The sequence below is a fragment of the Cricetulus griseus genome, chromosome 9, assembly GCF_003668045.3.
Source record: "Cricetulus griseus strain 17A/GY chromosome 9, alternate assembly CriGri-PICRH-1.0, whole genome shotgun sequence".
In the NCBI taxonomy this organism is placed as follows: domain Eukaryota; kingdom Metazoa; phylum Chordata; class Mammalia; order Rodentia; family Cricetidae; genus Cricetulus; species Cricetulus griseus.
This window is the reverse complement of record NC_048602.1, coordinates 19,449,736-19,465,583: the sequence shown is the minus strand read 5'-3', so window position 1 is coordinate 19,465,583 and position 15,848 is coordinate 19,449,736. Positions and strand designations below refer to the sequence as shown.

Sequence of the window (15,848 nt, the reverse complement as noted above, 5' to 3'; positions counted from 1 at the left end):
ACAGTCTTTGCATTTGTAATGTTTCTCTCCAGCATGAATTTTCTGATGTGTTTTAACAGTAGAGGTCCTATTAAATGATTTGTCTTATATTTCACATTTCTAAGCTTTCTCACCTGTATGATTTCTGTAGTGCATTTTTAACATGTGATCATTTAAGAAAGGGCTTACAACATTCTTTCCATTTGCATAATTTCTCTAAAAAATGAATTTCCTGCTGCCTTCCAAATGATGAACGGTGGCTATTCGTCTGTCACACTCATTGCATATGTAAAGCTACTCTCTAGAATGCCTTTTGTTTGTGTGCATTTTTTGATGGCTGTAAAGTGCTGATAACTGAGGAAATGACTTTCCACATTCTCTGCATTTGTAAGGCTTCTCCCCAGTATGAAGTCTTTGATGTGTTTTAAGACTTGAACACTGCGTAAAGGATTTGTCACAAACGTTGCACTTGTAGGGTTTCTCTCCAGTATGGATTCTCTCATGTTTTTTAAGAGTAGACTTTCGAGTAAAGGATTTGTCACATTCCTTACATGTGTAAGGCTTCTCTCCAGTATACATTTTCTGATGGCTTTTAAGTGCTGATAGGTCATGAAATAACTTTCCACAATTCTTGCATTTGTAAGGTTTTTCCCCAGTATGGAGTCTTTGATGTATTTTAAGATGTGAACATTGATTAAAGGATTTGTCACAAAAGTTGCATTTATACGGTTTCTTTCCAGTATGTATTCTCTGATGCTTTGTAAGAGTTGACTTCACGGGAAAGGATTTGTCACATTCCTGACATTTGTAAGGCTTCTCTCCAGTATGCATATTCTGGTGGTTTTTAAGTACAACCAACAGGCGAAATGACTTTCCACAATCTTTGCATTTGTAAGGTTTCTCCCCAGTATGAAGTCTTTGATGTGTTTTAAGACTTGCTCTCTGGTTATAGGATTTGTCACAAATGTTGCACTTGTAGGGTTTCTTTCCCGTATAAATTTTCTGATGTATGGTGAGGCTTGAGGAGGTACTCAAGCATTTTCTGCATTTCCCACATGAGTGTGGTCTCTCTCCAATGTAGATTGTTTGTTTTATAAGAGTATATGTAGAGCCAAAAGAGTCATCGTATTCTCCCTGCCTGTGCTCTTTCTTTGCAGTGTAGACTCTCTGATCTAGAGTAATGGTGGAACACAAATTTAAAGATTTCTCACAGTCTTTAGTTGTGCAAGGTTCTTCTCCAGTGTGCATGCTTTCATGTCTGTCTGGGTTTGATGATTCTACAGAGGCATCCCTGTCATTATTGCATGTGTAGCTATTGGAGTTTTCTGTAGTTTCACTTGGTCTATAAAGTGCACATTTGGAGGGGTCATGAAGCACTTTGCCAAGCTCATTACACTGACAAGACTCCTTTTCAGTCTTCACATGCTGATGGACAGGATCACACTTGTAATAGTTCTCTGGAAATGAGTAAAATTCAGATTAATCAGGCTTGTTCCAAGATTACACATTTGATAAATGAGACTCTCTTCTAAGTTCTCTCTTTGGGTAAGTCAACTAGCAACTATTTAGAAAAGAGCTCTCAGTAGTCAACCTGATTCTTTCACTATAATTATATGGATTCTCACAAAGACAGGGTGACAGACTTCACAAAAGATGAAACACATATTAGAGGAATCAGTAATTAGCCTTGGAGTGGAGCTCACTGACTGATTATATTTAGGATACATGTCTCTATTTTTTAAATTTTATTTCCTTAGATAGTAATAAAAAGAGTTTAATCTAATCCCAGATTCATAGAATTTGTACTTCCTAATGAACAGCAATGAAGAGTAATGTTAAGAATTACTTTTAAGAATAAAGGCTAACTCAAAAGCATCAAAGGGTTTGGTTGTTTTCTTATAGAAATGCAGTAGAGGCTCCAAATTTATAGATGCAAAGCAACTATTCTGCCAGACACCAGAGCCTCCAGCTGGCAGGGCTGTCGTGGGCAGCTATTACTTATTTCTATTCTCCACTGTCTGAGCTCCACACACTGCTGTGTTCTTAACTTTCCTCATAGGGTTATGATGGAGTCTACAAGATTACACAGTAGATCACAGCTGATATTTAGAAGGCCAACCCACTACGTGTGTGTGTGTGTGTGTGTGTGTGTGTGTGTGTGTGTGTGTGTGTGTGTGTGTGTAATCTATTGGAGGACAACACTCACAAGGCATGTCCTGTGAAGAATACTGCCTTTTGAATATCTGATTGCCTCTGCCTGCAATTCTCTTGTGTGACAACATGGCCCTCTTCTAATTCCAGCTTTGGGACTTGTCTCACAACCTTGGAAGTGTATTCCTTTTATGTCAGGGACAATTATTTCTGTGTACTAATGGAAGAATGACTTCAACCTGCACTGTGTAATTCTGGTGAATAAAATTAGTTACAGTCAAGCTTTGGTTCCACATTGCAATAAAAAACCTTAGAAGTCTATTCTCTATAATTATCTTAATGACAGGACAATTTGGCCAGATGAGGTGTCTGTGTAAGACAAATCAGAAGTGGGACTTTCACAGATCATACCCAAGGACAGAACTGCAGTATGTCTGGATTTGTTACATCAAAGCCTTTCAGAAATTAAAAAGACCTAGAAGTGCCCTTAACTTAGCCTGCATGACATTACAGAAAACGCAGCACTGCCCTGCTTTGACCCTGAAAGCTAGTAACACTTTGTACACACTTTCACCTCAGTTCATTGACCCAAGATTTTAGCTCAGGAGACTGTTAATGTTTTAGCCCTAAGGGCTGTGTGATTTACAGGAAGAGGCTGTTAATTGATTAGCCATCTCTGGAGAAAGACAGCTTTCTCGAAGAGTTACTGATTACCCTGTGAAATACAGGCAGATGGCCAGAGCAGCTGAGATGTCAAGCCCCAGGTTTTGCACAAAACAGATACAGGTCCCCTCTTTGCTCTAATCACATAGGGTAGAAGATGTACTTTTTTAGAATGGAAAGGATTTTTATTGCCAGTTAACGTTTGGCGCCTATGCCAATACGAATCAGTGCTGTATGTTTCCCCCTAGCCGTATGCAGGTTTCCATGGTTACTCACTGACACTGCTTCTAAAGTGGACCAGTAGTTTCTGCCTGGGAGATAAATGGAATTTTGCTTTTCCATGTTTTACTCATCACAAACTTTTAGCTTATAAATTTAGTCACACTTAAGATATGTAGTCTAGTGCAAGAATTTACTGTTTCCTCTTTAAATTCTTCTTTGGTTTAGTTTTCTCCCCTTTGTGTTCCCTTCCCCTTTAAGAAATAGCCAGAACTTTTTTACAGCCATGGCTGCAGTCAGCTATAAAAACAGCTGACAAGTATTTCTTTGTATGATTCTTACGTGTCTGCAAGGAATCCTTGGTGACCCTGAGAAGTAGCCTTGTAACCTTTCTATTGCCAAAGTACTATTGTTGTGTGTGAAGAGATTTGAAACTAGGGGCAGAAGAATAAAGAACATGACTCCAACAGCACTGTGTGAATTTATACCCCTCAGATTAGAGAGGTCCTAAATCCCTTCTGCTTTGCTGTGACCTTCTGACTGGAACCCTGGAGGTAGCCTTGGGAGCTGGACTCTCAGGCTACTGTCAGGGTTATTCTCAAGTTATACTTTGTACACTGACTCCTGAGATTATTTCCCAGAAGGGTGTCTGTGTATTCTCCACTGCCAACAAAATGAAGGATGTAATATGAAGACAGCCAGAAAGGCAATTACAGAATAATCCTATTCCATGGACTCATTTTAGGTGCAAAGTTTGTAAAATTATTCCAATTTGATGTCACATCATCAAATGAAATTGCATTTTGTACTAGTATTAAGTCACCATAATTCAGGTGCAATAGGCACAACAGTTACAGCAGACAGGATGCACACTGGGACCAGGACACTACACTAAGTTAAAGGATCAGGAATCCTTTCAAGTAGAATTGAATATTGCAAAAACATTCTCAGCTCTTGCGTTCTCTTTTACTTGAAGCCATCACTGTTGTCCTGCTCATTCAGTAGCCCACCCTGGTTATGGCTACTCTCTCCTCTCCACATTCCAGGGCAATCTCAATTTGCTCCTGACAGGTGATAGTGCCTGTGTTGCATACAACAATCCACGTGATCTGTGAGGTAGCCCATGATTCATGGCAGAGTTTTTAGAAAGAATACAGACATCTGACACAGTACCATGCTCAGTACTTGAGGAGGACCCAAAGTAGAGGAATACAGGAATGATTTCCCAATGATATGTCCTGTAAATTCTAAACATGCTTAGGGAGAATTTTCAGATTGTGTACTTTGAGTTTTTCTCACAATTAAAATGATGCCAAATGCAATGGGGACATGGAGCTTAAGAAATGGGTAGAAATAGTTCAAAATTCTGTGACATACAATCTGTCCTGCCTGGAAAATATGTTAGGACAATGGTAGAACAGAAATTGAGAATCCAAAAAATGTCTGATTTTACTCACAGCCCAATCTACAAGATGGAACCCATAGCCAACGCCACTTGGGTAACCAAAGAGCAAAGACTAGATAGATCAGAGAACAAACAGCAAAACCAAAAACTACTGGTGTTTAAAAAAAAAAAAAGAAAAAGAAAAAGAAAAAAAAAGGTATCAATAAAATGACTCCTAATGATATTCTGTTACATTCAGAGATCAGTGCCTTACTGTCATCATCTGTGAAGTTTCCTCCAGCAGCAGATGGAACAGATGCAGAGACTCACAGCCACATAGTATGTGGAGAGAGAGTCTACATGGAACAAATCCCTCCCTTCAGAGCTCAGGGAAACATGCAGAAGAGGAGGTGAAAAGAGTGTAAGAGCCAGAGGCGATGGAAGACAACAGAAGAACAAAGCCCTCTGAACCAACGAGCCAAGTGCAGGTGAATTCATAGAGACTGACGTAGCAGGCACAGGGCTTACAGGGGTCTGTACTAGGTCCTCTGCATGTAGGTTACAGCTTAAGCTTAGTCTCATCATGGGACTCCTGAGTGTGACAATGAGTGGATCGCTGATGTGTGTGCCTCTTCTGAGAGTCTTTTCCTTTTGTTGGCTTACCTTGTCTAACATCAGTACGATGGTTTTTGCTTCATCTTACTATATTTTATTTTTGTCATGCTTGTTTGTTATCTCCTGGGAAACTGTTCTGTTCAAATGAGAGAAGGAAAGAGAGTGGGTGTTGAGGGGAAGGGATATGGGCAGGAACCGGGAGTAGAGGGAGGAGGAAGTATAATAGGAATATACTGTTTGAGAAAAGAATCCGTCTCAACAAAAGGAAATAGATGAAAAAGTAGACATGGGTGGAAATAGTATTGCTACCAAGTTTCTGAATGCATCTCGGCACCAAAATGAGGGGTGTATGACGCCTCTAAAAATGGAAAACAAGGAAAAAGAATTAAATTTCATGAAAAAGTTTTTTCTACTACCCGAAGTTTCCATAGTCCCATTGTTTCCAAGACAGCTTAACAAAGAGCTTCCAACCTATAAAGTTGGTACATACAGAGGATGAGTTAGGAATTTTAGAAGTAAAATTTCTCACCCAGAGAGACCAGGTTGCTGTAATTCTCCAACATCACATCAATGTACAAAGTCCTCTGAGCAGAGTCCAGGCATTCCCACTCCTCCTGGGAGAAGTCCACAGCTACATCCCAGAAAGTCAACAGACCCTGAAATCAAAAAGCACAAACTGATCATGTGATATCAGACAGAGTGCTTTCGTGAATATAAGGAGACTTGAAGAAATTAGGGATGTAGATGAGAGAACACAATTATTCCAAAAAAAAAAATATTTCTAATATTTCCAACTTGTATAATGAACAATCTGACTCTGTGAAAATAGGGTAACACAATCGTTTCACACACAATATACATGAACCAACACACATTTAAGGTCTGAACATGGATATCTGTCTGTTATGAATAGTGTGTTTAGGTCCAACAGGATCCAAGTGTACATGTCTCAGAAGGAAAATCTGTGATGAGGAAATGTAATTTTAAATTCTTTACATGTAGATCATGCTACAACGGATCACAACCCATATTTAAAATGAGAATCACAGAAACCTAAAGATCATAGGAAAGGATATGGGATGGGCAAGAACTTTTTGTTTGTTTCTTTGTTTTGTTTTTTTTTTTTTTGATAGTATTTTTTTCTTTCTCTCCATTTTTTATTTAAATTTGAAACAAGTTTAATTTACATGTCAATCCCAGATCCCTCTGCCTACCCTCCTCCTCCCCTGTCCCCCACCCCCAACTAACACCCTACCTATCCCATACCCTTTCTGCTCCCCCGGGAGGGTGAGGTCTTCCATAGGGGGTCTTCAGAGTCTGTCATATCCTTTGGGATAGGGCCTAGGCCCACTCCCTTGTATCTAGGCTCAGGGAGTATCCCTCTATGTGGAATGGGCTCCCAAAGTCCATTCCTATGCTAGGGATAAGTACTGATCTACTACAAAAGGCCACGTGGATTTCCGAAGACTCCTCACTGACACCCACATTCATGGGTCTAGATCAATCCCATGCTGGTTTCCCAGCTATCAGTCTGGGGACCAAGAGCTACCCGTTGTTCAGGTCAGCTGTTTCTGTGGGTTTCACCAGCCTGATCTGGACCCCTTTGCTCTTCACTCGTCCTTCTCTGCAACTAAATTCCAGTTCAGTTCAGTGATTAGTTGTGGGTATCTGCTTCTACTTCCACCAGCTGCTGGATGAAAGCTATAGGATGGCATATAAGTCAGTCATCAATCTCATTATCAGGGGAGGACATTTAAGGTAGCCTCTCCTCTGTTGCTTAGATTGTTAGTTGGTGTCATCGTTGTAGATCTAAAACAGACATTTCTCTAGTGCCTGATTTCTCTTTAAACCTATAATGGCTCCCTGTCTTATGGTATCTCTTATCTGGGCAAGAACTTTTTGAATAGAAAGAATCACAAGCAGAACTGGAACTAACCCCAAGTATCAACAGATAGAAGTATGTGAAGATAAAGAGTTTCTGTATATCAAAGGAAACAATCAGCAGAGCACATGGGAATCCACAGAGTGGGAGGGAATCTGCACCAGCAACACTTTGGATATGGGTTCATATCTAGAATTCACTGAGAATTACAGAAACTAAATTCCAAGCATATAAAACTGCCAATCAATATATGGACAAATGAGCTGAAGAGACACTTTGTGATGAGAAAAATCCAAATTGACAATAAAGGGTCTGTAATCCCTAAAACGCCATCATGGAAACTCAAATTAAAACTACTTTGATATGCTGCTTCACCCCAGGCAGAATGGCTGTCACCAACTAACCTGACAACAAATGTTAGAGAGGATGTGGAGAGTTACCCTTATTCACTGCTGGAGAGTGTATGTGTTGCTAGAGACAGAGAGAGAGAGAGAGAGAAAGAATGTGTGTGTGTGTGTGTGTGTGTGTGTGTGTGTGTGTGTGTGTGTGTTGTAAATTAATACAACCATATGGAAATCAGATTAGAGACTGTTGAAAAATTTGTATAGCCTTTTGGTCTGGTTAATTTCAGTGTGTAATTTTTGGTTGTGCCTTTGTTTGGAACGACTTTTATAATTAAGTTAAAAAAATATCAGAAGCAGAAAAATTAGAGGCTTCCAATGTCTCAAAATATAACGTTTCTAGACAAAATAGGAGACATTTCCCACTGACCTGTGACATGTTTAGCGGAGAATCAGCCGTTTCTTTCTGTTTCTCTTCTCTGAGTCTCTCTTTCATGAGCAGTGAATAGATGGCTTGAGGGCCTTTCACATAACAGGTCAAAAAGAAAATGCAGAAATTAATACTGAAAGCTGCTAAAGAAAAATGTCAAACCACACGAAAAGACCTAATAAACAGAATAATACCCGGTGTCTGGTAAATGATCCCCAAAACACAAGAGCATGGAAATGAATACATGTAAAGCCTGGAGGGAAATTAATCATCAACCGTATTGCTGCAACCAGAGCACACTCTCTAAAACTGATGGAGACATAGGCACATTTCAAAACAGGCATGAATCAACACAAGTTACTTCAATAAAGCAGCACTGAAGATAATAAATTAGAGGAAATATATACAGAGGAGAATCAGAGGAATTATCCCTGGAAAATAATAAATTTTATAGGAAGAATTGATAAATATAGGAGATATAAAAAGCAATCATTCATGAGCAAACCACTAACACTTACAGTAAAGACACAATACTACCAATAATCTAACCAGCAATGGCTGGAGAAAATCCTTTTGTACACTGTGAAGCTTTGTCAGTGTGACTGGTTTAATAAAAAAAGCTGATTGGTCAATAGCTGGATAGGATAAGGCTAGGCAGAAAAATCAAACTGAAAAGTATGCTGGGGAAAAGAAGGGAGCATTAGGAAAGTTGCCAACTTTACAGAAAATGAGTCAGACACACAAAATGGGATAGAGGTAAAGGCCATGAGCCCTGGGGCAGTACATGGATTAATAGAAATGGGTTAAATTGCAAGAGCTAGTAAGTAATAAGCCTGAGCTATTGGGCAGGCATTTATAATTAATATAAGACTCTGAGTGATTATTTGAGAGCAGCTGCAGGACAGGGAACCTCATGCCTACAAGCAACAACATTAAAATCAAAACCATAGTAAATAAAAACCTGTGAACAAAAATTCTAGCCACTCTGAAAATCAATGCAGAGAATTTCAAATCAAATATACAGATCCTCAATTTAAACAGTTTTAGCACATGACCCAGCTGTACCACTCCTTGGCCTATGCTCAAAGGATCTGGCATCCCACTCACAGACACTTGCATCACCCATGATTACTGCTGCTCTGTTCACAATAGCTATAAAAAAGAAACAACCTAGAATGTCCTTCAACTGAAAAATGGATGGTGAAAATGTGGTACATATACACCATGGAATAGTATTTATCTGTAAAGAAAATTGAAATCATGTGCTTTGTAGGTAAATGGATGGACCTAGAAAAGATCATATTGAGTGAGGTCACCCATATCCAGACAGACAGACAATGCATGCTCTCTCTCATAGGAAGTTCCTAGCTCCAAATCTTCAGATGTGAGTCCACAACCTGGAGTGATGCAGTAACCACAGGAGTAAAAAGAGAGCACTGTGGGTTGTGAGGGCATAATAGAGACGGCAGTAACAGGGAACAAGTGATCTAAAGGGGGAAATGGAAAAATGGGTTGGGGATAATAATGGAGAAGGGACAGACATAAACATAAAAGAAGGGTAAAATAAGAATAAGGATGTCTAAAAAGTCATCAGCAATCACACTATTACCATCTACCAATAATGCCTATAACATATAAGTCAAGTTATCCAGTTACAGTTAGAGTATAAATGAAAATTTTCCTATCTGGCCTGATAACGCTCCTCACAAGAGTCACAGATTTTCTGATGAAACCACCAACATCAGGTGTGAGAAGCCTGCTTTAAGTAATTGGTCACAGTTGTCCAAGAGACTTCCAAACATTAGTCTATTGCTGATGACCATGGTTGCCTCCCAGAGGTAGAAAGTGAGTCCCTATTGTTGAAGAAGTCATGCACTTCAGACACAGAACCCAGAGGACTCCAGATGGAACTGACCCCAAATCCTGCTCCCTGGGGACTAGCTTTCAGGGTACCAGAAGGAAACATGGAACCTTCCTAAGGAGGGCACCAACCAACAGTCCTACCCGGATACGATACCTATGAACCACAACGATGGTCTGCACTGCATGATGACCCTAGGGGTGCAAGAGCGACACACATACCTTGGTTGTAACCAACAGCTTCTAACAAGGGAGAAATCATGATTACTACTGGAAGTCAAGCTAGTGTCCCCAGGGGTAGTGAAGTCAATGATCTTAGAGGAGAATCTACAACCACTAATTTACTAAATCAACCTAATCCCTAACTGCATTCTAAATATTTTCCTTACTTCCACAGATAAATGTAGTTCTCACCCTTCACCAAGGAAAGTTATTTTAGCAACACCTGGAGATTATTACAAAAAAGTGCAATCAGTCAAAATGAAGACTTGTGATGCTCAGTCCCCACTGACACACAAACAACTCCTTCATCTCAGCTCAGGGATCACTGAGAAAGAGGTGTAAGAGGGGGGCACACACTATAAGAGCCAGAGGAACAGGATGTTTGCTGTGAGATTGTGTCCCCTAGAAATGTCAGAGAAGCTATGTGCATGAAATCTTAGGAACATGGCTGCCTAAACATGAGCTGAACAAGGACAGCAGCAAGAGACATGCTAACACTGAAGGAAAACAGCTCACTAGGTTTCAACTCTAGTCAAACACTAAGGAATTCTGAGAGTTGGAGAAATAGTCTTCCCCAGAGATGACTACACCGTATGGTTAGCCAATACCAAATGTTCATCCCTGAACACATATGGACTGTGTAGGTTGTATTTTTATATTTAGGAATACATATAAACATACAATGAGAATAAAAAAAAAAGTTATTAAGAAATAATAAATGTCTCTGTTAGGTCAAGATTTTAGTTCATCTACGGAAAAATGTCTGTAAAGGCCTTATATCATTTTCTATTATTGCTACTCACATACGGGTACGAGTGTCTGTTACTGTTTTAGAGACCCAAGTTCCATTCCCAGACCCCAGAAAGCGGCTCCCACCTGTCCATATGTACAATTCTAGAATGCACATGGTATACAGTCATACATGCAGCAAAACCCTCATGGCAAAACTGGTTGCACATTCCACTTCCAAATTCACTTAATCCCCTTTCCATCCCTTCACCAAACCTGCATCCTTAGCCACTGTCTCCTCTCTTTCCATCTTCCAGGCCCCTCTGCTCTGCTGCACAGGTGAGCAGGTCCGGGTGATCAGTGAGCCCTGCACATGAGAAAGAGATTGTTCAGGAAGCCCCTGGATTTCTCACACAGTGCTGTGCTCAGTACATGAACAGAAAACTAAATACAGGATTACACAAATGACTCCCAAATTGTCATGCAGGGACAGAATACTGAAAATGTTTAGAAAGCATTTTAAGTTAGTGTCACTTGAATCTCACTTCCAATCACAGTTCTGTCAAATCTCAGGGGCAGAAAATGATTGGGATGAGAATATCATACACTAGGGAGGTTCTGAATTTATCATGGAGCAAAAATGATGGAAACCTCACAGCTCTAAAAAGGACTCAAGAGAAGAGAGAACATTTCATGAAATTTTCTCTGTTCCTCTGAAGATTTCACTTTACTCTAGTTGATGTGAGACTCCTTCACACACAGCTCACACAGAAACAGACTAGATTTCCTTGGAACCCTAAGGAGGAGCCAGGAAGACTGCATATTCTCACCCACAGACTGCTGCAGACACAGTCACATCACTGTCAGAAGACCACAAAATTAACAACAACAGTTTGAACTGTCCTGTTGATGAACACCCTTAATCCTAGCACTTGGAAGAAACAGATGGGCGGAACTCTGTTTTCCAGTCCACGTTGGTCTACAGGGAGAGTTCTGGGCCAGACAGAGCAACAAGGATATCTTGGGTCTCAAGCAAAACAAACACAAGAACCAAAACTAATGGTTATGTGTCCATGCTCAGGGTGCTATTCTTGGACCAAGGAGACAAAACACTATTGCAGATATTTTTCTGATGTAGATGAGTTATCCTAACTATTCAAAAGATGCTTTCTAATAACATCCTATATTATAATGCCTTTTCTTCTTGAGAGAGGGGTTCTCTACATAGTATAACTGCCCTGGCTATCCTGGAACTTTGTAGACCAGGCTTGCCTGAAACTCTCAGAGATCCCCTTGCCTCTGCCTGCCACTGAGTGCTAGGAATAAAGGTGTGTGCCAACATCATCTGGCTCACAATACCTTTTTTAACTGTGAAAATACTGTACGTGACAGCCTCAAACTTTATACAGTGCCCTCCAGATTTCAACCTGCAATACTAAGAATTCAGCACAAGAAGACACATACATTTTTTCCTTTCTTTTTCTTCTTCTTTGTTTGTTTATTTTGTTTGAGACAGAGTCTCTAGCCATATAGGAATGGGTGTCCTGGAATTCATTATGCTGCTCTCAATCACAGGGAGATTCACCTGCCTCTGCCACTGGAGCACTGGGAGTGCAGGCCTGTGCCACTTTCGAAGCCAGCCTTGTCTACAGGGTTTCAGGACAACCAAGAATACACGGAGAAAACCTGTCTCGAAAAACCAAAATCTCGCAAAAAAATTATTCGATTAAATCTGCAGCCATTCATGACTAATACCTAAACGCTCTCCTGGGATGCTAAATCGTAAGTCCCCAGGTAACACAGAAGTTGTCATGGATGAATACTAATTTCAAGAGCTTTGTCCTTTCCACCATAGCAAAGAGAACTTGTTTGCAAACAGCAAGTAAATTCAAATATCCTACTAGAGTGTCTTTGGAAACCAGAGTATCTATAAAAAAGAACAAATAAGATAAGTCCAATTCATATGGTCTAAGAATTTCCGAGAAAAGTAATGCATCCACAGCAGAATTTGGGAGCCGGCTTCCTGATGAGCAGCAGAGAAACCGCTCGCACCCCCGCTCCCTCCCTCCCGGGTCCCAGCCCCGCAGCTCCTCTGACCTGGGAGCTTCCAGGGCCGCCGGGCTGCGGTTCCCGCCACTGCGCTGCTGACTGCTGACTTTCCCAGGCCGCCCCGCGAGCGCGGACACCGCGGATCCCGAGCTCTCAGGTCCCCGCGGACCCGCCGCGTCCTCCACACCCGGGACTGCAGCGCGCGGCTCCCACCGTGCAGGACCCCGAGCAACGACAGGGAACCGGGCACTGGGCACTGCGGGCTGCGGCTCCTGAGTTCACTTCCTGGTTAGGTTTCCCGGCTTCCGTTTACGTCACATTTTAACCCCTCCCACTTCCCCCTCCTTCCAATGCATTCACCTAAAGTCCAGCACCCTCCCCATCGCCGTTTCCGGTTTAGCGTCCCCGCCCCACTGACCCTCTCTTCCCCCTGCATCTCTCGCCGCCTTGCACACAGCTCAGCTGTCAGGCCGCCCTGGACCCGCTCTGCGCAGACTCCACACACGCTTGCTGCAGCCCAGACCAGAGCTGCAGCCAGGAGGACGCTGCACCTCGGTATCTGACCCCACAGTGAGTGCTGAGACCTTCAGAGAAAAGACAGGCAACTTCTTACATCAAATGACAACCTTCTAAATTCAGAAGGCAGAGTCCCAAAGTATCCCAATTGTGACCTGGGGTAGAGACATTTCAGGAAGTTGGATTTTGAAAAAAAAAAAAAAAGTGTTTCCAGAAGTCAGTGGTCAGCCCATTGCTAACAGCCAAGCATTGAGTTCATCCTGCGCGGTACGGCTCTCATCACAAAGTGGTGGACTTACAAGTTTGTCTTGTGTGACTCATGCTTAAGGTTTTTTTTTTTTTTTTTTTTTTGCCTTTAAATGGTGAATACCGAGACTCTTTGCTGTCCTAGATGCAAGAAGTAAGTAAGATATGTGGTCCCAGTCCTAAAAAAATGTCAATTACACCTTCCCTTCTATGGCTCTGGGAACACCGGGGGAACAGGAGGAGACGGAATAAGAAGGGAAAGAGGAGGAAGGGCTAAGACAAGCCATTCTCTAGGCTCCATACACCTGTTGTAATCAGAAAACAACCAGCAGCTGTACTGACCTGCATTGACCTCACACTAGACCACAGTCACTCTAGGAAAGGGAAAAGCTCACAGGGTCCACACTTTACCTCTCAAATGTTGCCTATGGATGGATTGTAGGAGGAGAATCACTGCCTTTAGTTGTAGTTCTCGGCTCAGCCCAGCAGGCTCCAACACATAGCTCCAAACCCAGTCTCACAGATGATCCTATTTATACTCAGTGTGTCTCAAAACTAAATGAATGCAGATGAAGACAATAGAGAGATTTGTTGGAATTATGGACCAGGATAGTAGAGAGGTAGGAGGTGAGGTTGGGTAGTATGCTTTGGCACACATAACACAGAGACACACACTATGTGTGTTTATGAGATAGCTAATAACAAAAATTTTAAATGTCCACATCAGTCTGTAATTTCTTTTTGGTTGTATCATTATCTAGTTTAAACCAGGTAATACTGAGAGTCAGGAAGTCTGACTTTTTCATGTCAAGAAGCAATTTAAGTAGCTTTGCTAGTGGTTTTTCTTTGGAGTTCTGATGGAATCCTGCCAATCTGGCAGAATCAGAGCCAAGCAGTGTCCAAGCTCAGGGTGTTTAGTGAAAGAGAGGGATTATATGAGTTGGGCAGAGGGGGTCAAAGTCATGACATGAAAACCCACAGACAGTTGACCTGAACTCATTGGAGCTCACGGACTCTAGACTGACAGCTAAGGAACTTGCATGGGGCCAAACTAATTCTTTGCATGTGTGTGACAGTTGTGTAGTCCCTAGCAGAGGGAATAGGATTTGTTCCTGGTGCATGAACTGGATTTTTGGAATCCATTCCCTGTGGTGGGATGCCTTGCTAAGCCTTGATGCAGAGGGAATGAGCTTGGTCCTGCCTCTACTTGATATGCCAGGCTTTGTTGACTTCCTGTGAGAGGGCTTACCCTTTCTGAGGAGTGGATGGAAGTGTAGAGCAGGTGTATGGGGGGCAATAAATGGAACAGAGGGAGGATAGTGGTTGTTATGTAAAATAATAAAAAAATTAAAAGTAAAAAATGGTATTGAGAACAAGCAACTGTGCACAGTTACCATTTGATTATGGTTGAAGCAAGGTCTCAGGAGTCTCCTTTCCCTCATTGAATGTCTACCGGCAGTTATGGGCAAGTATATTAGTGTTTGGAGTATGTGGTAGATTGAAATAAAATGGTCCCCAAAGGAAGTGGCACTATTAGAAACTGTGGCCTTGTTGGAGGAAGTGTGTCACTGTGGGAGAAGGCTTTGAGGTCTGCTTTGATCAACCTCAGTTCATTGTGTCACCCAGACCACCTACAAGTAAAAAATGTAGCTACTTCTCCACTCTCAGCTCCTTCTCCAGCACCATTTCTGCCTGCATGCTGCCAAGTCCCGCCATGGTGATAATGGACTAAACCTCTGAAATTGTAAGCCAGCCCCAATTAAATGTTTTCCTTTCTAAGGGTTGTGGTGGTCATGGTGTCTCTTCAGAGTAACAGAAACTCTAAGACAGAATAAATACTTACCCATTTTCCTTCAGTACTTCAAAAGTAATTTCTTCATGCCTTTGGGAATTACTTTTTTTTTTTTCAGACGGGGGTGTCTTATTTTAACCATGGTTGTCTTGGTAATTGCTCTATAGACAAAGTTAGCCTCCATCTCCCAGAGATCAATCTATATCTACCTCCAGAATGCAAGGATTAAAGGCATGTGCCATCATGCCTTCTGACCTTAGAAATCTTTCTATTAATTAATTAATTTTATTTTATATATGTTTGTTTCTACATTAAGTAGATGTGGTGTCTTTGGGATCCAGAAGGCATCAGATCCCCTAGTACTAGTGTTATAGATAGTTGAGAGCTGCCATCAATCCAGGGTCCTATGGAAGAGCAATCAATGCTCTTAACCATGGAGCCATCTGTCCAACCCTGATATTGGGGATTTCTAAACTGTTTGTGAGCATGTACATATTGTCACAACCACAGTCCTACTCTTTATAGTTCCTCACCCTCTTACTATTTGTATGGTTTAAATATAATATGAAGATTTTGAAGGTGAATAAAACATGAGAATTTATTGGAGCATTGTGTGTGTTTTCCTTCATGATGAATTTTCTTTATGTCTACTATTTCAGCACTAGGCAAAGATTTGTCAAATTGAATATACTTGGGGAACTTTCAATGAATAGCAAGACTTTGGGATTATATATGGTTTGCTTTTATATGGTTTGTCAGAAGCTTGCATT

At 41.3% G+C, this 15,848-nt stretch overlaps 2 protein-coding genes across 2 annotated transcripts in view; both read right to left on the bottom strand.

The window, feature by feature from the left end:
- LOC103161273 (zinc finger protein 54) overlaps positions 1-12,704 on the bottom strand; it is a 38,029-nt gene extending 25,325 nt beyond the window's left edge. The window contains exon 1 of the mRNA XM_027433963.2: positions 12,573-12,704. The gene's annotated coding sequence lies outside the window, so the exon portion shown is untranslated. The remainder of the gene's footprint in view (positions 1-12,572) is intronic.
- Positions 1-15,848, bottom strand: part of LOC100752763 (zinc finger protein 54) — a 30,586-nt gene that overhangs the window by 843 nt on the left and 13,895 nt on the right. Inside the window, 8 exon segments of the mRNA XM_027433978.2 lie at positions 1-133; positions 135-244; positions 247-1,436; positions 5,541-5,667; positions 7,665-7,756; positions 10,752-10,842; positions 12,573-12,674; positions 12,943-13,108. Coding sequence (XP_027289779.2) covers positions 1-133; positions 135-244; positions 247-1,436; positions 5,541-5,667; positions 7,665-7,756; positions 10,752-10,842; positions 12,573-12,674; positions 12,943-13,108 — 2,011 coding nt within the window.